General features: G+C 41.1%; 1 protein-coding gene across 3 annotated transcripts in view; it reads right to left on the bottom strand.

Annotated features, from left to right (window-relative positions):
* Positions 1–171: 171 nt before the first annotated feature.
* The window catches only part of ksr2 (kinase suppressor of ras 2), a 102,163-nt gene continuing 79,423 nt past the window's right edge, over positions 172–22,911 (bottom strand). For 2 of the 3 annotated variants that reach the window (XM_068604600.1, XM_068604602.1), the window contains 3 exons: positions 21,207–21,341; positions 17,977–18,106; positions 14,119–16,682 (listed from right to left, as the gene is read on the bottom strand). In XM_068604600.1, coding sequence (XP_068460701.1) covers positions 16,536–16,682; positions 17,977–18,106; positions 21,207–21,341 — 412 coding nt within the window. In that variant the 3' untranslated portion in view covers positions 14,119–16,535. Of the gene's footprint in view, positions 6,291–14,118; positions 16,683–17,976; positions 18,107–21,206; positions 21,342–22,911 lie in introns of those variants that run through there. The other variant, XM_068604601.1, reaches the window with a different exon arrangement.

The following is a 22,911-nucleotide window of genomic DNA, read 5'->3' as shown; positions in this document are numbered from 1 at the left end:
TATGTCTGGCAGAAGAGAGACAAAGTCGTGACCTGAGTGAAAGAGGTCAAGTTGATCTTCGGTTGTGTCCTCGGTTACGTTTGTAGTCGTTTCTCTTGGGTCGGACCGTTTGGAGTACACCAGCAGAATAAAGGGGTCACAAGCTTCACACAAACAACATGAAGTCTCACTTAAAGTGTTTTTTATTGACAATGTTTCTTCTCTTCTGGACAGTATAGAACAAACCCAAAATGTTGCACAAAAAAACCCCACAAACTTTATAACAAGGCCTGCAAATTGAAATTCGTTGACATTCAGTTGAACAGCAGAAACTAAATCATTTCTGGAACGGTAGAAAACTTTTTTTTTTTATAAACTTTACTGTACAAATTATACAAATGAAGATCCATTACAAGCTTGAATGACGGACACGATGCTCTCTGGAGCAAAGACGGCATCGTGCGTGGTCGATGCTATCGCGAGGATGCCGATGCTCATGACGAAGGGATTTTGCTGATGACGGGGTTGAGAGTTAGTAAAGCAGCGTGGCGTTGAATGTGACTGTGTTGCAGCAAACAAAGGAGGAGGGAAAACTGACATGATTAACAGAGGGATGAGTCCTGGACAGAAATACTTCCCCTCGTCCCCAGGATGAAAGCAGATTCAGAGCACATTTGAATCAGCAATATGACCGTGAATCAAAATGCAGACAGCGGTTGTCGTCAGAAAGGAGGATGTACTGTAAATTTAGACTAATCTCTTTATATCGGAGCTTCCCTTTTTAGAAAAATTGGCTTGTATTTGACATCATCCTGTACATTCTCAAGTTTTCATGATTACGACGTGACGACAGCATTAATCAACTTTTAAACCCTTTTTTTTTGTTTTTTTGAAGCAAAACTCCAGAATCGCGCCGTTAAGCACGCCGACGAAAGTGTTGCGAGAAGCCCTTTCAGTGCGTTCCCTCGCCACGGCAAAATCCTCGTATGTGAAAACACGCGTGGCAATAAATGGTTCTGATTCTGATAACAGTCGAAACCATTTCATGGTGTTTCTTATGGCACAACAGACTTCTGTGTGGTCGCTGACCCTCTGGCGGTAAAGGAACAGATGTTTTGGAAAATAGAAATGCTTATTCTCTGTTTCTACCAAGAGTTAGATGAGAAGATTGATGAGATTTATTTCGGCCAAACAGGAAGTTGGCATCACACGGGTTCCCCTCAACAAAATGGCAATCAGATTTTTCCATTGGGTTTTGGATTATTGTATTATAATTATCGTTTTAAAATAGACTCTGAGGCAAACAAACCTTTACGGTATTTGCATGTTTTGTTCAGCAAGATCATCTTCACAAAAGCACACCACTTATTTTTTTTACCTTAATGCGATCACCAGAAGTAAAAAGCTAACGTCACCGCCACTGAGCTAAAGACGGACTAGTCGATGTGACCTCGTTTTTACTTTCTTTAACTTAGTTTTTTTAATTCACTGGAGGGGTATTTACTGATGTATTTAACAAAAGGTCCATATATGTTAAGCTTTTAAGAAACAGAGACATTTCAGGCATCCAACCAAAAAAACCCTAAAAATACATTGACGTTAAGACGAGGGAACCATTACGTGCAAAAATGTTAATTTTCATATTTTAGGACTCTTTCCTGTAAACCTTTATTTAACGCGAGTGACATCGACCTTCTCATCTAACTTTCAGCAAAAAAAGGCTGAAATGTGTATTTACCAAAACGTTACACTATCGCTGCAATGCTAATACAAATGCAGGTTATTCAAACTGTATCTTTTTAAACATTGCTGTTTTCATGATGCACTTTTTTCTATTCATCAAAGTCAGTTACATAGGACACGGTTGTACAGTTTTCTATAAAATGAAAGGCTATGGGAAAATGCATTAGCGCCGATGGATCAAGCTCATAAGTATGCATACAATTGCTGCAGCCTGGCATGTGTGCTGCTGTATTGTGGCTGTTAAACAATGAGCAGTGAAGATCTGTAGGTAGGAAAATAAACATCTTTGTCGCCACTCGTCTGCATGGACTCATATGAATTTGTCATGGAAGGCTGGTTTCCAACGAACAAACTGCGCTACAATACGTGTGTCACCTGAAACATATTTTTCTTGAGCTAGAGGGACTTAGGCGAGCTGAGAACAACTCATTCTGCAGTCTAGAGCTGCCTTTCTTCTTCTGTGAATTGAGTTTGGGTTTCATGTCCTGTCGGCGTTTGATCTCAACAGGGCCCTATTAGCCAAGTGCACGTTGGGAGGTTAAGAAGAATTGCAGATAAATGGGTCTAACAGGGTTCATCCCCGGCCCACACTGTGTTTAATCATCGGATGCAGAGCGTCGTTTTAAGCTAACGGGGAGAATACTTCAAAACGGTTACCTCCAGTGTGGGTACCAAGTTCACTTTATAATGTCCGTCATAATCCAAAAGATTAAGCAGCATGGACAAAAGGACAACTTTTGTTTCATTTCCTCTCCTCTCTACCACAAACATCGTGGGCACTTTTTTATATGCACATCAGAAATGTGAATGAGACAAGTATGCGTGCAGGAAAACAAAAACAACAAAAACACCATGAAATCCAATTCCCAAGAAAAGACCAAAACCAGCAATGAATTTATCCTACTACTAAGTATTAATACACCATATTTCTCCGTGACAAATCAGTGAGCCACACCTTGGTGTGAGTGGACGGCAGCCCTTTTTTTCTTTTCTTTAGAGATGTATGTTTTCAGTAGGTACCAACGGGCTTGGAGCCACACAGGTGTTGGGGATTTGTTGGAAGAAAGAAAAATATAGAATATCATCAGCCTTATCCTTATCACGCCAACAACACATGGGAAACATGCGTTGTTGTGATTCTCGGCGGTCAGGCTGCAGTTGTGAAGCCCGAGGCGGTGTGTAGCAGCAGTCTGTGACGCCGCGGGCAGAGCACACAGTGCAAACTGCTCCTGTGGTTTAATGCATGCGCTCGACATGGAGCATTTCAACATTGGGCATGGGGGAAATGGGAAATCTAATAGCTGCAAGACAAGGTGAACATTTGGACAAGAAAAGCCCTCGTCAATCCTTTGGCAATCAAAAACATGACAAGGAAAATGATAATATTAATTAAAGGGAGCTGCCACAGCATGAACCCACACAGGTTCATTCAGACTCCTGCTTTCCCCCACATGGTTGCATTATTTTAAGTAAGAGTAGCCATTCTTAGATTAAAGATTAAAGATAAGAGGGCAACAGCAAAGCAGAGCTTTAAAGATTCATTTTGTTCGTGCACTGACATGTTTATGTTTAATTTGGAGATGTACACAATACGTGCTGACTGTTTTTAAATTCAGGGCTGCAGACCGACTCTGAACCGCCATTAAGCCATTTTATTTGTTGACCCTCGTCAAATTTTCTCCCACCAGTGAACGTACAGGGAGGTTGAATATGTCAAATCGTAATTATCACATCAGGATTTTATTGGAAGGTGGGTTTCCTAAATAAATCATATTTGTGTAAAAGTCCTAGTTGTATTTAAAGAGAGAGAGAAAAATGACCCCTTAAATTGTATATTTATACTCAAAACTGTCAGGACTGAGAAGTTTAGTCTATCAAATTGGCACTTTAGTAAAAAATATGTTCAAAATATTGAACTGTATGTTGTCTTAATCTTAATTGCATAGCCCGGAGCTCATGAGACACTTGGTCGTTGGGGGAAGAGTTTGAATAACCCATTAGCTCACCGTCTCTCACAAACACACACGTAGATAATCTGTCCAGTTATCTGTATTTTAGTGCCCGTGTAATTTGCTCCAACGGCATGCAGACTGTAATTCACGCAGAAATCTCTCGTTACCTGGAGTGTAAATATTTTGGAAGCAAATTCCTCAGAGAAAAAAAAAAAAGTCACATTCACGCCATTGGATGTGAATATCAATGGAGACATTTTAACATTTGTCTGGTTTCAGGGTTTTGAGAATTAATTTCATCTTCCTCCCTCGCTAAAAAAGGAGAATAATTTGCACGTGCAGACAAATAGATTGCTGTGCAGACTTCTAAGGTAGCAGACCATGTAATAGAATCAATTAAACTGGGATCTTCCCATCGGGAGGTTTGATTCCCTCCACCAGCGTTTGTTACACCTCCATCTTCTCTCACAAGCGGTGACTTGAGTTTGTGCCGTTGAGATGCTCGTTTCAGAGTATAAAGTAGACGGGAGATAAGGTTAGTTTCAGTCAAACTATTTCTCTTTAAAAGAAAAACAGAAATAAGCGACTGACTTTCAGTGTGCACAGACAACAACTTTTCTTGTAGCAGTTGGGAGCATTGTGGAAGTCATTTAAAGTATTACATCTGTTTGCATTCAGAAAAAAACAAAACAAATGAAATGACAAAAGTAAGAATCACTTTTTCTTCAATAACGGCTGCTGCTGAAGTGCCCTTGAACAAGGCACTTAACCTCTTGACTGCACAGAAGTCTGTGCTGGATGTGAAGCATTCACAATTGCACAACTTGTAACGTTTTGGGTCTTGTTAACTTTGCCGTCTAGAAATTACGTTCATATACCACTAACTTCTGTTTACGATTGCGTTGTTGTGCGAGGCCAGGCGGCGACCTCCGGCTCTGCAACCTCAAGCCATATATACTGCATTCCCTCTACTGGCCAGCAGGGGCCGACTCTTCTGGTTACAAAAAAAAAAGAAGTCAGATTTTACTTCAGTCTATGAAAAAAAGGATCCAATTTCTCATTTGATTTGTAACCTCAGTAAACCTCGTAAATATGAGGTCATGGTCTTAATCGCTAGTTTCAAGTGTTCTTCAATAGAAGATACACCATGATGTTCATTTAAGAAATCATGGTATCGTGTAGAGTAAAATAGATCATAAAGCAGGGTGGGCTTTAAGAGATGGCTACCTCGGGATTGACAAGTTGCCACCACAGCGTCGTCTGGTCTCGGAGTTGTCTGCGGTTGCCTTTCAACTGTTTACAATCAATGAAAGTTATTTGTAATATTTGTAGTCAGTATCTCAACCTTCAGTACAGCCCAAAACCAAGATGGCGTCAGCCAAACTCAAGGTTTTAAAAACAGTCGTCCACAAACAAATGCATCATTTCGGTCTTTGTATGAAATGCAAAAAACATGCTTGGATTGTGTTTACGGGTGATGTTATTTCAAGCCAATGAAGAGCTCCATTTTTCTACCAGACAGAAGCGTCGCAGTTGATTGTTGGCACACAGAGCGCAGAGTTGTGATGCCGGAGTTTGCGTCTTGAGTCCTGCTTGTGGTTCATTAAAATCACTCAGGTTGCCTAAATATGGGCCTCAACGGCTGTTGAAGATTAGCTGTACATGATCGTAATTTCTAGAAGGCAGGGTAACATGTTGAGCTGTGGGACTGTTATTTGGTTCCAGGCACACTTAATAAAGAAGGAAAGAAAGACACAACAAAAAGCAGTGGTGCAGCCATCACAGAAATACAAAAATTTGAAGCACAGTGGCCATGCTTTGCTGTCCAATGCAAAAACAATGAATCTCCATATTTGGAGACTTTTACGTTTTTGGATGAACTAAAAGATAAAGTGTTGCTCTCGGGGGTTGAAAGAAAGTTCCCTACAGATAAAATCTGTAAAAAATAGACTGTGGATAGCGTAAATATTCCAAAATGCATTGTGACCGAACCTAAAAACGAGTTGTCTGCTCAAATCCTCATAAATCAACCTTGTGAAGAGATGGGGAGACTAAATTAACTTTATGACTTCAAGATGTGCTAAATGACTCCTTTGCATAATTTGCACACTCCCGATGTTGTCTTAACAGTTTCTTAGCGGTTGTAAAAATGTCTCTCAGGGGCTCCCTGGAAAAGCAGAGAATGATATGTTGCACAATCATGGGTTTTAAAAAACACATTTGCAGCTTAAGATGACTTGCAGCATGGCATGAATGATGCTGTATGCATGTTGAAATTCCTCAACAGAAAGACTAAGGTGTCGTTTTTGGGGAAGGGCTTCAGGCATAGAGCGGAGAAAGGCCTCTCTGTTTCAAAGTCTGCGGCGTGTTTGTCACCCACTCTGGCAAAGTGGGCCAATACCGACCGCTAAAGGGTCCAACCAGGCTTTAGGGGAAACATGTATGTGTCAGAGCTGGAACGAGAAGGAAGAGCAGGAGAGGTGGGGGTTGTGGAAGCAGGGTGGGGCAAGAGAGGGTGGTGGGGTGGGTGACGGGGCAGGCGGTGGAGCAGATGTGAGCTGAGCTGTGGACGAGCTTCACGCAAAGACACAGTCCCATCGATGCCTCCGTTACAGCCTGGAGCAGGAAGGGGGAGGGAAGGAAAACAGAAACAACATTAAATCGGAAGCCGTCTTGACACACAGCCCTGCAGGAAACCACACTGTTAACAGGCTACAGTCACACAGACAGCCGACAACGCAGAGCACAGGCTAAAACACACGGACCGGAAATTGTAATTCAGGTGTTCTTTTTTAATTTCGCCAATCTGAAAAGTGACACGAGCAGCAGTGATGTGAAAAGCTATACAGTCTGGAAATGAATGCATTACTATGTTACGCACCATGAGTGGAAGATGTTGTGGATCTGTCGCTATGAATTACAAAGAAAAAACGGATTTGTAACTTATCGCTGCGTTTTAATGTCACAGAAAATAAATGCATCGTCAAACTTGCGAGAAAACCTTACAAGGCCGTCAAAACTATATATTATGTTTGTCAGATGTCAGCAGAATTACAAAAAAAACTTCCCACTTGATTTTCGTGACACTTGGTGGAAGAGTAGCACGGGCCGAGGAAGAGGCCATCGCATATGGAAGCAGACATAAATCCAAATCTGCTATGTTAGATTCAGAAATAACACACATATGTTTATAATGTTTGCTGACATAACGCCCTAACAGGTCTTTTTTAATCTCACACAACCAGTCTACTTATTTTATTGCTGTGTTTTTGCAGTTTTGTTTTAGCGTGTAAACAAATAAACATCTCAAAGCAAGCATAACTGCTCCTTTAAACTCTTAGAAAAAAAAATCTTGGTTTTATTTTATAATAGGAACTTCTACTCCAAAAATGTATTGTATTAACTCGTTGTCTGAATCAGAACAAGGAGGCCTGCAGCACTAAGACACTAAACATGTACACACACTCATACACGCCCCTAGATTTATGACTATGACACATCAAAGAGCTAGACAGTGCTGTAAAATGTCCACAGTTTCTATTGTCACATCTTGCAGACCAGAGTCTTTGCATCCAGCAAAACCACAATGGATCTCTGCGAGTCGGAGTGGCACTGTCGTTGCACATTATCCGCCAGATGGGCCAGCATAGGGCCTGCTGGAGGGGAAGACAGGGTCATATCCTCCATCCTCTTGCATTACGTAAGATTTATTTTTGGGACGTACAGTTCAAACCAGTGTGGGTTTGCTAAGTGGTTGTCAGACAGTCAACCACTCTCAAGCTCTTGAGCATGAAGTGAAATCAGCACAGTTTGACCGCCAAAAACTTCTTCCCCTTAATATGTCCGACAGGTTGTGATTATTCACCCAGTAAGACATTTCCACATGATTTCACAGCGAGAATATTACTGGCAGTGGTGTTAAATGTATTTCCTCACCAAATCAGGCCAACAGCTGCGTGGGATTTATTGCGATGCACATACAGGTGTTGCCAGCATGTTCCTCAGCCTTGAGGCTTAACAAGTGTGTCCTCGTTGGCACGGCTTTGGGCTCAGTAAAGCCGAACCTGTAGGGCATCCCCTCTTATATGCCACACTTTCTAGTGCGTATATGCGCTGTCTGTCTTCCAAACCCTTGGTCTAATAAAATACATCTCCGGCATAATAAGCCACGTGGGTGTTTTTTTGTATGAACAACGAGAACCCCACAGTCCTAAGAGGCTATGTGGCAGAGCTAATCTGCTGCTCTAAATTGGCTATTTTCAAAAGACGTATACCGTGTGTGTTTTTGCAGACCTATCGTGTTTGTGAACAATGGTTTGGTCTAATTTGTTTCACTGATCTCATCAAGGTCCTAGAGGAAGCAAAACCTCCCTAAAATTCGTACGTCTTCCATGTGTGATGTTACACACATGCTAGAAGTGATGCTAGAGGTTATGCACATGGTTAGATTGTTCTTTTTTTCCCAGCTGTCTTGCCTAGCTCTACATCTCGTACCTCATTAAACATCATAAGAACTGCTTGCACACTGTCAAGACATGTAGGTGGAGAGAGCAATAAAAAATAGCAAAATAAGAGCGTGAGAAAATGGAGAGTCTCATCATTGGGTAGTATACATAGAGATAGTTAGCCCAGTGGCCAAATGCAGTACTACAACAACAACAAGTTCAACAATATCTAAAACAAAGCTATGGCTGTGATTAAAATCATATACTGGAATAATAAGAATGATGTGTTCACATGGCATAGTATTTGGATTTAGTGTTTGCGAGAAATGCCCAGATGTCCACGACATTAGCAAGAATTTCTGAGTATAAAAAAAGTGAGCTAGCTGCACATATTCAACCGCCCCAAAATACATTGTGGATGGGCACCATGTGAAGGCTGAAGGCTGTCATGTCACTTCATTAAGTTGAAGAAGAAGAAAAAAGTGCTGAGAAAGTATCTAAATAGCGGGTGTTTGGAAATGTCGTGCCACATTTTCAGAGATGTGACGGAGCTGCTAGCTAACGGGGATGCCTTGGGACCAGCCCGGCCATCAGTCATGCGATACATCTCACTTGAGCATACTTTAGTATGCAGATAAAGTCAGAAATTTAGTAGGCACATCCTGATCGTGTATACAGCATGTTATGCAATTTAAATCCAAATGCATTTTGTTGGCTTAACTTCCTGTGAGCGGACGCTCATTTTGAAAATATGCTATGCATGAAACGGCCATTTATTGACACGCTGTCACCCACATGCAATTTAACCCTTGAGATTATGATCTACTTCAAGCTACAATAAAACCAATGTCAGTAAAAAAATATGTCAAGTGTTGAAATGATGCAAATATGTCTTTGAAGAGTTTAGCTATTGCACGGTATGCCGCTGACACGGGATAAATGCAGATGAGGTGTTTTGGCAGTGGAAAACTTTAAAAAGGGATGTCAAAGCATCAGGTTGAAAGCAGCAGTAGTGCAACAAAAGTGAAAACTTATGAACAAAAGTTTGACAAAAATGAAACCCAGGAAGTTAAGTCAAATAAAATAAAACTCCAGAAAAAGGAACAACGAACTAAAGAAAGCTGCGGCCTCACAGCGAGCCGCCAGCGCTCCCTCTCACTCATGCTAACGGCATTTCACCGTCTCCGCCTCATTACGGGACCCTACAACCCGCCCAGGTAAGCACAACAGAGCAGACTTCTAAATCACACAAATAATTGCATTTGCATTAATACACGATTTCTAAGTTGCAACTGACATCACCATTAATCTAAGGGCAAATATTACATCGTAAATAACCAAATAGAGCAAAATACAACTTTCTGCTGAAATGACTTACCGACGCTCCTACACTCATCAGTGTCCAGCTGCTAAGAGGACACATTACACACACCTGGTAACACTTCCCTTGATTGAGCTGTTGAGCAGCTAAACTACCGCCATGAAATATATATATATATATATATATATATATATATATATATATATATATATATATATATATATATATATATTTAACTATAGGCCCATAAAAGAAACAAACTAAACAGGCGTGTCTGTTATACCCCTTAGTTGATCATCGTTCACATTCACTGAAACATTTGACTTACATTATTAATTAAGCAGACACAAAAACACTGTTAATGTTGAGAAACAGGGAGAAAGGCAACTTTTTCACACACCAACTTTCATTTGAAAGAAAAGGGTGCCACCGTGTAACGTGGTGTCAAGGTCTCGAAAAAAGCAAATGTAGTCGCTCCTCTAAAATAACAACATGGGAGCAATGCATTCTGGTCAACCGAGGCCACTGTGGACAGCAGATTTTCCATCTATGCCAATCAACTTGGTTTGAAATATGAACATTTATCACTGAGCAGTTTACTTTCCGCGACAAATACGTAGAATTATACAAATCAATGTTTTAACCGCTGACTGTTCTCTAATGTTTTCTTTTATTCTCTTGTGAGAACAAAAACAAATGTATGTTTTTGTTATGTGCTGCCACGAGGGATAATTCCTGCAGTGTGTCTGCCTCATATTAAATAAAAACATTCAGAAACAAAGTTTTCTTACCCGCAGCTTTGTTGCTTTCATAGTTCCTTTCATGTCAGACGGAACAACAATTTAAAAAAATAATTGATAAAATGAAAAAAGCTGAAGATGAATAAAATATCACAAAGAGATTGAAAAATCTAAAAGGTAACACACATAAAGGAAAATAGTCTGAATGAATTGTTACATATTAATTCCTCTTGAGCCCCATAAATGAATTTATTTCGACTCACACTCCACTTTCTAGTTAAATTTCTTTCCTTTTGATTTCATTTCACGTCCAATTACAGCTGTGACTATAAATAGAGCTTAATCATCTCAGCTCTGTTTGTTCATGAGCTTGTGACGCTGTTGAGCCAACAAATCTTTTGATCCCTTTTGGATATCTTAGGGAGAGACACTGATCTTATTTCTAAGGAACATGTCAACATCTAAATTACATTTTATTCTATTCTATTTCACATTATTTCATGACTCAAATTCATGTCAATACCCATTATAAACTCAGCCAGTAAATTCAATTTCTGTTTTGTCTCTTGAATCCCAAATTGTTTTTATTTTTGCTCTGCGAGTCGGCATGTACTTTAACAAGAAATGCACTGAGCCTTATCAGGTTTTCACACTTTTAAGAAACTCCACAGAAACCAAACATTCACGCTCTGATAGGCTTCAGACTCCCTGAGATTGGGTGATGTGGATTTTCTACGCTTCAGTGGCCGAGGCTGGACTTCAGAGGTGGAGGTAGAGAAGAGAAAGGAGGAGGACTGCCTGTGCGGACGGGTAGAGCGCTTATCTATCCATCCACTTACTCATCTTTCCTTTTTCCCCACTTCATGCCCTCACTAACTCCCTTTCTCTCTTCAACCACTGACTCACAGGTCTGAGATTGTACGCCACGCAAACACACACACACACACACACACAAAAGCACACACCGTCGTCCAGATAACGACTCGTTCACAGAGGAGTTGAGACGAATGAAACACAGAAAGATCAGATGTTGAAGCCACCCTACATTTAGAACCTAATGATTACAGCGAGAAAAATCCTTTCGCACAACCGTATCGGCACCCGCCTATTGTTTTATAACACAATTGTGAACATAACCTCTGTTTTTTTTGTCTTTTCTGTGTGGCTATGTTACACCTGGCTGAGATCGGATCACAGACAGGCCACCAGATCACCAGGGCCGGCCGTAGGCAGAGGCGGTGTAGGCGAATGCCGAGGGCACCCGATGTGGGTGCCGCAAATAAGCGAAATAAAACCTTTTTTTTTTTTAATGTTACCAATTATACTAATAGTTGTGCTAGCTACATTATAATTTAGATTATTACTAAATCAAATCAGTCGCTCAACTTTCTTTCGGGGACGTTGGAAGGACAGTTGTTCACGCGTCTGCCTTCTATGTTTATTGACTCCTTGCGTTTGAGGGTAACTTCGGTATCTTTCAACCTGGGTCCTATTTCCACATGTTGTTTTGCGTGGCGACAGCAATTAGGGAAAATTGGTCCAGTATTGAGTTGGAAAGCGGCAGACAGCAGCCGCTAAACAGACTATAATGTAACCGTACGGGGGGATTTGGCGCCCTCAACGTACGTCCACCCAAAGTGCTTGTTTTTGCAGCCGAAAGGCCTCAGATTGTTGATATAAATGTCTGACAACATGATGGTACATCACTGGTACATCTGTCCCGGCCCATTTAGCGGCTGCCATCTGCAGCGTTCTCGCTCAGTACTGGACGGATTTCAAAAATTGTTGTTCCCAAATAAAAAACATAGTTAATAGACTCATGGCTGAAAGATACCGAAGTTATCGCCGGGTACATGTCAATGTCTGGTGTAAATGAGGCCTCGGAGATCCCTTTTCTCGGCTCAGGGTTGTTTTGGATCACAACCCAGCCTGAAAGCCCGAAAAGCTTCCCTCTTAACCAAAGAAGCAAATGGCAAAGAAGTGTTACAAAATGTTGCATGCCAAAGATATATTACCAGCTATTTCTCTTGATTCTGTTCTGATTAAATGCATTTACTTTAGTAATATTACTTTAAAATTGCATGTTCGTCCCTGTTACTTATTTAAAGAGGAGTCTGTTAGTAGAGTCCAAGGTGTGGAGGGTTGTGTCAGAGGCATCTCTAAGGTCAATGCGTTCATACTGTGCATTATCTAAAGGGATCATTCGGTTTCAAGGGAGTTGTACGTGTCCTGCTTTCAGTGAGATAAACTCATGGTTGTCTTTGTACTGTTGCCGGCTGTAGGTTGAAGTTTGTCTCAATGATGAATCCAGCTAAGCTCAGTTCACGGATGTCATGGAAACAGAAAGTCAGGAAAGGAGAAATAAAGGAAACTGTTAACTTCAAATAAGCGTCTCTAACCTCGACCTTAACACAACAGTTTGATCTCTCATTGAGGATTACTTGTTCTCATCACAAGGTTTTTTTGTGAAGGGAAACCAGTTTAAACCAATTTTCCTGCAACGAGAACCCACTGTTTATCCGCCACAGACATTGTTAGTTTTTCTGGTGAGGACAATCGTTTTTTAGGTCACTTTTTTTTCCTCTCAAAGTGGACTGCAGAGTGTCTGCTTGCTGTGTCGTGTGTTCACTCCACAAGCAGAAAGTGGAAGCAGTACTTTTCCTCATGCAGTGCTTAACAGTCCATGGACCGACAGGAGAGAAGTGGATTTTGCTGCAAGAATAGTTTAAAAGATTGCTTCAACGTTTTGGGGGCAATGTGCTTATTTGCTTTCTCTGTGAGAGTTGAGTGAGAACATTGGTATCTGGGAACTATGAGGCTCCAGCCAGCAGCCAGCTAGGTTAGCTTAGCATAAAGACAGGGAGCTTCTCCCGGCTCTGTCTAAAGGCAACTAAATCTGCCTTCCGGCACCTCTGATGTTAAAAAGATAGACACATTATATATTTTTATCCGTCCCAAAAAACTAAGTGTAAAAGTGAAAGGCTGTGGTTTTACGGCGAGTTCTTGGCGCAGTGACTTGACTAAAGAATACAAAGTGTGAATTTTATAAATTAGGAATAGAGAGCACATAGTACTTGCACTACTTAAACGGCACAGACTCTGTACTCTGTAAAGATGTAGTAAAAACATTCAACCAAAGTAAAATATGGATAAGGGTTGACTAAGATAAAAGATGACATAAAAGAAACAGAAAACGTCCAAAATGAAAACATCTTTTTATTGTTATACACTTGTAAAGGATGAGTGCAAATAAAAGAGCTTGTGATCAAAATCTACTCATCACTAAGCCATGGACCATAAGGCATCGTTAAATACAAGCTTTTTGGAGCTACCATCTACAATACAAGGACGCAATCAAGGAAAAGAAACAACACAGCATCAATGCTTATGCAATTAGAAGGAAATGGAGGAAAATAAATTCAAATGAACAGAAAACAGAAACAACAGAAAAACACAACACAATTTATACATACAAAAGAAAGAAGTCAAAAAATTCACAAGGAATATTGATAATATGGAAAGTGACGATAAAACATAGTCTACAATCTGTTATGTACACTTGGCACTAATGTTAGATCTTTGATTGTTGTCAACTAGCATGTGCACAAGTCGCAACTCTTTTTTTGTTTATTTTTCATTTAACTGCTCGTCTAATCATTTATATGGTCTATAAATATCCCGAAACAATCGTTCTCTCAAACAAAGCTGTTGAAAAGTTCTGCAAAGCCTGACGTAAAACTTCATTAGGTATTGAGACCAAACCGCTCAATAGACAACAGTTTACCAGAAAAATGCTCACATAACTATATATGTGTGTGTGTGTGTGTATATATATATATATATATATATATATATATATATATATATATATATATATATATATATATATATATATATATATATATATATATATATATATATGTGTGTGTGTGTGTGTGTGTGTGTGTGTGTGTGTGTGTGTGGTGTAGAAGGATATTTTTTCATAACAAGACTCAATCTTTGATAGTCCATCTCATGCACTTGAAAATTGTAAACAGTACAAATATAAATGATCCACTTACAATATTTGAATTCCAGCAATTCCAAAATAGATAGACAGACACCAAAAAACAGCAGCAGATTGTTTGTATGCTTTTTCCAACACTGGCAGATGTGTATATAATGAGGTGGAAAATGGCTATTTAACATGATTGGATTGACTCCATCTATTCCCACGTGGCTAGAGAGAGAATCAAAAGCAGTGTACAGCTCGAATGACGCCACGGCTTCCAATTCATGATGATATGACTCTGGTTTCCTACAGCTCTAAAACACACGGTTAAAATAGTTTGTGATATACAGCATGAAGTAGAAAAATGGCCCGGGGTGGTCTTCAGCATCCTGATATGTCTTTTCTGATATGTTAAAGGGAAAGTTCAGCCAGATTTAAGTTAGTTACTTGTTAAGTTTCGTAAATTTGTCCTCCACAGTCACGTTTTTCAGCAGCGTTATAGTCAAGAGTCGCCTATCCGGAGCGCCTAGCGGATGGTTACAGCACGTAATATCCGTCTCTTCCACCATTATGAACGTTCCTTTTAAATAAAAGGCGAAAACGCAACAATAAAAAAGTCGTATTTAATGCGAAGATGAGGTCCTTGTTTAAATAATACGGGAAAATGTTAATCCTAGCAATTCATGATACAATTTGTGTTAAAGCATTTCATAAGCCATGTGACATAAAGCCATGGTAGTTCAGTAGTTTCATAACTATCACTTGTTAGTTACATAGTTTTATTAAATCCTTCTAATTGGCTTTGCATGTAGCCAATCTGCCTCGAAAGTTTTAGTCTGACAACTCTTTTGTACACCTGGTAATTTAACTAATTAACTAATAAATATATTTAAATGATCAATTGAAGTAATTTATCAATGGTTGGAAGAGATTGATCTGGAAGAGTTTATCATTACTTCATAGCGTACTGTATCTTTAAAAAAAGGTCCACATTGTGTTTATGAGTAGAGCGAGGATACGAAGGAAAATATGCACAAAAGAAATTTCAAATTGAGACAAGTGACTATAACACTGCTTTTTTTTAGCAACTGCGAACAAAGTTGAACAAGTTAAACTCTTTACTTTGACTTCTGAGTTTTTGTGTTGCCTCTTTAAAGGTTGTGTGCTTTCCCTTTACGCGCCTAACAGTCACATACTTTCTACTGTGCATCCAGATCAGTCCTGTCCTCAGCCCAGGCCCAGTGGCAACAGGACATGGATCCATTTAGGTTCCCAAACTCAAACACTTGGTGAAAACAATGATGTTCATGTGGCGATCGAAGAAAATAAGAGAAACTATTGAATTACACAGTTGCAAGCTTTAGATTTGTGTCTGTATCCACTATACTCTGTACCTATTGTTAGATATTTAAAGACAATATACTACATGTGTTTCTGGTAAAGGGGGGGGGCTCAGTGACAGCATTTCTGAAGAGTAATTAGTTCTCCGACAGTTGGCGATATACATTTCAAGTGTCAGCGATTTCACAGAACAGCATCAAGTGAGGGAGTCGTGGTCTGACCAGCGGCTTTCTTACCCCCACCGCAGGTGATTGTTCAAACGTCTCGCTTATGTTCACAGGCAATATTCAAAAGCGCAGGCTGATGATCAGAGAACATTCTCCCATCAAAGAGCGGTGCCAACACATCCCCACACAAACAGGGACACTGGCTTCTTCACATTCAAATGGTACGGTGCAAATAGGAGGACATTTTTCTTTTAATTTAAATAAAGCTTTTGTACAGACATCCACACATGAGAGACCATGAGGCAACACTGACAAAATGGTCTACACAGTTGACAGACATAAGGAATGGCAAGACAATGCAATGAAAATATACAATGTGTGATGTACAACAGTGACTTTCATTCAAAACAAAAAGAATAAGACATGAGGGAGAAAATAAATCGACACTTGTTCTCAAACATGTTTTGTTTTTTTTTTAAGTCCAGAATGATGTGATCAGTCGAAAGTTACAAGCAGGATACATCCAGGAAATAAATCAAATATTATGAAGGGATTGAGTCAATAATAAAAGACAAAAAAAAAAAAAAAAGACAAAAGGAAAAATATCCAGTATGGTTTAAATCAAACCAAAGAAAATATGAGTCCCGACTGCTCTGAGAAGCTGGACAGTCACCGTGTCTGTACACACACATGCCATGAAGAGACACACAGCACGGGCAGTTTTCATCACTGGGCTGGCTTTTGGATTCAGTGCATTCTTTAAGGAGGCGGGTTATTTATGTAGAGTTATGGCGGCTGTTTATTTTTTTTATTTTTTCTAAAGTTGTTGATTGTTTTCTGTTGTTGTGTCCCTAACTCATTTGACATACTCAGCTGACTTCCAGAAGTGCCCTGGGTGGGAAAGGCGACGATTCCGTTTTGGCAACTTTTCCAGTAAATCGACCAGCTTGGAGAAGCTGGGCCGCTCTTCCTGCTTGTACGCCCAGCACAGAAGCAGAATGTCCTGGAAAGGATGCATGGGAAAAGAGGGGCTTTTAGCTTTTGAGTAAATACTGACAGAATAAATGTGCAAGCAAGCGTCCCCTTAGTCAAAATACACTTTCCTCAAAGATTTCTTAAACTGTGAAGTTCAATGCAAGCAGAGATATGATGCAAAGATCCCGCATGAGGTAAAAGGGCCGGGTTCATGTTGGTGCTCTGAATGTGTAAAGCGAGGTGAAGGCCACCAAGGGCTGATACCATATTGCACTACCAAAGACAGGAAAGGCCAACACCCCCCCGCGACAGGTGCAGGTGCGTTAATTTCCCAGATGGACCCACAGGGTGACTGACAAACCCCTGGCGTGAACCACCACTGACCGAACATGCTTTGTTATTTGTAAGCACACAATCTAATGTCAGTTTATAATAAACTCAAATCAATTCATGATATAATGTACTTTGTAATTCGAGACGGCTCTGTTCAAAACGTATGGCTCAGTTGTATCCATCCATCCAATGGCTTCCGCTCATCCGTGGTCGGGTCGTGGTGGCAGCCGGCCATGCGGGCTGAGCCAGACTTCCTCCTCCCGTGCAACATTTTCTAACTCATTCTGGGAGATCACGAGGCAGTTTGGAGGTGTGATCCCTCCAGCGTGTCCTGGGTCTTCCCCGGGGTCTCCTACTAGTTGCACGGGGGTGGGAAAGTGCCCAGGAGGCATTCCTCATTGGATGCCCTTCAGCTGACTCCTTTCAACGCGAAGGAGTAGCGCCTCAACTCAAAGTTTCCTCCTGATGTCCGAGCTCCTTACCCATCGCTAAGGCCGAGCCCGGCTGCCCAATGGAGGAAGCCCATCTTGTCCGCTTGGAGCCGCGACCTCGTTCTTTCGGTCACGACCCAGAGTTTGTGACCATAGGTGAGGATCGGGACGGAGACCGACCAGTAAATGAGACGGTCCAGTACCGCGCCCACCTGTTGGTGTCCCGCTCCGTCTTACCCTCACAAGTGAACAAGACCGCGAGATACTTAAGGGTGGTTAAAATGTTTTTACCCATCCTGGGACGCGTTTCAGTTGAAATATCTCTCGTGAGCATTCTCCTAAAACTTTCTTTGTTCCTGGGTGTCATCTTAAAAACACTTAAAAATACCCGATGACTTAATCATGTAAGATCATTTCAAAGTGATGATCAAATCGAATCAGTTCGACGCACTAGTGTTTTTAGCATAGGACTCAAAACAAGTTAAAACATGAAAACTGTGCAGCAATGCACTCAAGCCTTGTGACAAATGAATGAGAAGAAGAAAAAAAAGCCCGTACCGATATCTCCTTCCCCATGCCAGTTTGGGAGAGGTTGGGCTTCATCCCGCTGCCAATCTGCCATATGATCACCTCTGCTGGCTGACTCTTGTAAGGCCACTCACGTGCGTGTAACTCGTACCAGATGGTGCTGTGAGGGAAGAGGAGTAGAGCGGTCGTCAGCGCTTTGGATTGTCTGGTCCAGAGAATGACACCACAGCTTCAAAACACACTTTGAGGGTTTACGTCCCGCCCAGTGCCAACACTCCCGCGCAAGGTTTATCGCACGACTATAAACCATTAAACTGTGCCGCTGTAGGAGAAGCTGGATCGTGGGGTCCATGAGAAAACGTTGATGTTTTTAGATGAATCTTGTCGTCAACTTTAAGTTTGAATCCGGAAGTGAAAGAAACAGGACACTTTTATTTACTGCTCATGCAAAATGAACACACTGACCCTCCCTGCTTTCTCATTTTGCTCCCGCGTGTCAAGTTTGAGTCGCATAAAAATAGCTCTTCGCCAGGAGTAGGGGGAGAAAATGAAGTCTATTTGTCGATGAATATGTAAAATAGTCGCGGGGGTCACCTCTAGGTAACACAGGAGCTAACAGAGCAGCTGGACATTGTGGGCCAGCGCTGCACTATTTCTACTTTTAGAACGATGTCGCGTCAGAAGCTCCATATGGGGGACCATCTGAAAATGCAATTGTGCTAAGAGTCAACAAAGCAGGGTAACCTCCCTCCCCCTCCCCCGCAAACATATCAGTAATGTCAGCGGAGGAAGAACAGGAGCCGTGGGGATTTTGAATCAATTTAGGAGGAGAAAGGGAGAGGAAACCAGTGTGACACTCGACAAGCAATGTGTATGTAAGGAGAAAATTAGCTGGTGACACGATTTGTGTCAAAATGATTCAAGGCTCGTTACATTTTGGGTGGTTTTGCAAAAAGATCCGAATACCACAGAATGCAATACACAGAGGTTTTGTTGTGGTAAGCCCCACCCTCTGGTTGTGTGTTATGTATTAAAAGAAAAGTTTGACATTTTAGAAAATACAGTAAAGGACTTCTTCATCTCCCAGAGTGTTTGATGAGCAGATTGATACCCCGCTCATGTTTGTATGTTGACTGTATGTAGCTTAGCGTGAAGACTGGAATGAAGGGGAAACATCCATTATGTTGTTTTCTAAATATAACATTTTTCGCCCTCGAGCTTCTCTGAAACTCACTAATTTAAATTAGTGTGTGTGTGTGTGTGTGTGTGTGTGTGTGTGTGTGTGTGTGTGTGTGTGTTCGTTCAATCTGCACAGTGACAACAGGACTTCGGGGAGTTACTGCTCCCGGATAAGAAATAGTCCAGCACCACCTCCCAATGAACCGCAATTTGTCTTTTCCTAACACTTACAACTCAGATAAGGTTAATCCAACATGATGTATCATGTTAATTAGTGAACCTTCTGGTGCACAAGGACGTCCGGCAGTTGAGAGCCAAGATGGAGTCACTGAGGAGTTTAGCTGAAACGTAATACATGCACAATTTCCAATCATTTGGTCAAATTTAAGTAGTGCATTTAACCCTCTCTTTAGTGACTGCAAGACAACTGATCATTAGTTTTCACTCTTAAACAGCGGGGCTCACCGCTGCGTTATTAATACCTTTTCTCTTGGCTCTCAATTGTGACACCCTCCTAAGAATATCTCAAAAATAATAAACACTGTGTTCTCGTTCAATTCATTTTGCCTTCAATAACTAAAAATGCACTATTAATGTGAACAGTTATTGATATTATAATGTCCACATAGCCGCCAAAGTGCACAAGACAAGTGGAATCAGCACTTGCCCAAACATTGTCACACTCGACAAAAGGACGTCCTGTTTGCTAAATATTAAATCCTCCCATGGAGAAGAAATCCTCTTTTGGCAAAGGCGCATGACCCTGCCTACTCTGCCTCTGATTGACTAACTTGCTCAGCCAATCAGAGGCAGAGAAGGGCGTCGCATGTCTTTTCAAGGAGGAAAAAAATATTGCTTCCCGTGACAGTATAAAGTAAAGGGGGGCTTCTCTAAGATGACACGTGATAGGATGTTGAATCATCAAGGCGATGTCCCCTGACCCAAAACATTTAGGCTACCTCCTCCTACATCAAAAAGAAAATTATGAAACATTCCCCCCTGCTACCTTTTCATTTTCGGACATGTGGCTTCCAGCAGTCTGTAAAAACCGCGAGTCTTTCTTTGCAGTCACGACAGATTTTTTTCTTCTTTTTTTATTCTTCTATATTTACATATTGGAACGTTTACATTTTCCTCTCCTTAGATCCTGTTTGAAGGTTGAATTATTCTATTTAATTCACACAAAAAAAACCTGTACTTTTGCCTGCCAAACGTAACACCCATCACCTTCTGTGCAGCTTTCACGTGGCTAACACCACCGCACGCCAGATGTTTGGATCCCAAATGTAAAAGCTTCCATGAGACGAAGTTTAGCAAAGCTTCATTTGTCCTCTCCTACTCTTTGATTCACTCCTCCGGCCTGATCAATTGGGTGAAGTCTCCTGACTCCTCAACATTCACACATTTTCTTTCCCTCGTCCTGCAATTTATGAAACTATGCAATCAGTTTCAAATTCAAGAAGGTAACTCTCTCTGGGTTTGCGATCGACTGAGCCTCCAAACCCTCTCTCGTGCTCTGTATCTACTCCGATCAGCTTTTCTGGTTTATTGCGGTTTTGCCAATGCTAATTTGAGGACCCTTGACTTCCCACTGAACCGTCATTATATGGGATGAGGATATATGTCAAGTCAGGGGTCTTCACTGTCGCTGAGGATATTGGATATTCCCCACAATCAGACATATGGAACCAAGTGGGGGTCCATGTCAACATCAGATATCACTTAAGCAATTAAGTTTTCAAATTTAAAATCCTTCTTTCATTAAACGGTCAAAAGTTGGATCCCTAAAGTCTGACAATAACAGAAGCAAAGTTGTCATTTAGACATATTATCTACGCCTTTCTACAGCAAGCGGTGAACATCTATAATGAGATCTGAAAGCCTGTTAATGAGAGTTGCCTCTTCACCGTGTGAGTTTTAGGACACTGCTCTGGAAAGTAAGAAACTATTTATTGAATTCACACATACAGTTGGGGTTTCAAAACCATCTTTGTCAACAGTGGGGAGGGATTGTCCAACTTGAGGCTGCGGCACCGTCTGGACAAACAAACGGGAGGGAATCAGGGAAGAATGACACCTACCCGAAAGCAAAGACATCTGACTGTTTGGAGAAGGGAAGCTTGTCCTCCTCCGTGTCTGGAGAGAGATGCTGGATTATTTCTGGGGCCAGGTGACACAGCCAGCCGTTGGGGATCCTCAGTTTGTCTTCTCTCCGGCTGCAGAAGGAGATAACGGGGAGATGGAGACTCGTCAGGGTTTTATTGATTCGCTGTATCATGCTGCCAAACCACATTAGAGATGTTACGTTGACATATTTTCATTACAGTACAAGATCAGCGGTAGATGATTTTCAATTATTGTCTCAGAAGACCATGAGCACTTGCTGCACATGTGCAAGCTAACTGACACAGCTAACAGGCTTCACACTGTCCCTGTCGAAATAAATATGTTATTCACAAATTATGGTGAATTGTTATGCAACAATATACATGCTTGTGGACAAGCGCTTCACTATGTTGAACTACTCTTTTAAAATAAAACGATATACTGACAGTGTAGATTACAACATATTGTGTAGGACAGCTTGATAAAGACATAAAATACATATTACATATTCAAATATCGAAGTTGGCCATGAAATTGTGCTTAATTTTAGCTCTCCCAACATTTTACCCACACGGCCACAGTCTCCTTTTCACTTCAAAACTGTTTTAATTGAATAGCATAACTTCGTTTGATTGCAAATCTTCAGCCAATTTCATACCAATGTAAAAATGAAAAGTATTGTAACATTTTTAGACCAACTCCTCGACTTAATCTCCAAATTGTACAGGAACACATCAGACGGCTCCCTGTGCTGCTCTCACTCATCCGTCTTTCACTGCAAACAGTTTCTCGGCCTCCCGAGGTCAATCTGAGCAGATAAGATGTGTGTATACTGGTTTGCCCAGCTGAGAAATGGTAAATTAGAGAATCTGTACTTGTGTTCTTGTTGCTGGAGCACTTTTTGAAGTGATTTAGCGATTTCTTTCTAGGACATTTCTCTTTATACGCTCAACTTTATTAAACTACTGTGGAGTCTTTGCTCACACTTGACCTGGCTACTCCCTTTTCTCTGGCTCTGAAAACCTCCCATTAAACATTGGTCTTGTGTCCTCAGTAGTTAGAAAATACTTTTTTTTTTACAAATTAAGGTAAATAACCAAACTCAAACAAAGGTACATCGATTCTGGGTCCACATATTAATTCAACAATCCAATATCTTCCATTCAAAGTGAAAATACTGACAGACAATTTATATCTTTAAGAAATGAGCTAAATGTGCATTTTATATCTTCAAGATATATAATATAAATGCAATCGATTGCATTATAAATTGCAGGCCCCTGAATTGAAACAACTCGAAAAGGTACAGAGCCACCAACTCTCACGCTTTCGCCGTGTGACACAACGCTTTTTCATGTTTTCACACGCCACACAACCAATATCTCACGGCAAAAAAAAAAGTCTGAGACGCGTTCGTTTCTTTTCAAACTCCCCGACGATAGATGGCGCTAAGGAGCGCATCTGTCAACCTATTCGCTGCATTGACATCCTGTTTACCCCAAAGAGACACAGCCGCGGGAGAAACTCGGGAGGAGCAGAGAGACGAAAGTACCGGGCTCTCAAGTGTCACGCATTGAGCTCATTTCGGTCTTAAGTCACGCCCTCCTGCCACTCAGATGTGCGGCGGCGCGTATTTCTCGTCATCGTCCCCCCTCACTCGTCGACAAAATCCCACGCCAA

Source organism: Clinocottus analis, unplaced genomic scaffold (genome assembly GCF_023055335.1).
Source record: "Clinocottus analis isolate CAN_PGR_092001 unplaced genomic scaffold, fCliAna1.0.p SCAF_7, whole genome shotgun sequence".
Lineage (NCBI taxonomy): Eukaryota > Metazoa > Chordata > Actinopteri > Perciformes > Cottidae > Clinocottus > Clinocottus analis.
Note: the sequence above shows the minus strand (reverse complement) of the source record. Positions and strands in the feature narration are given on the sequence as shown.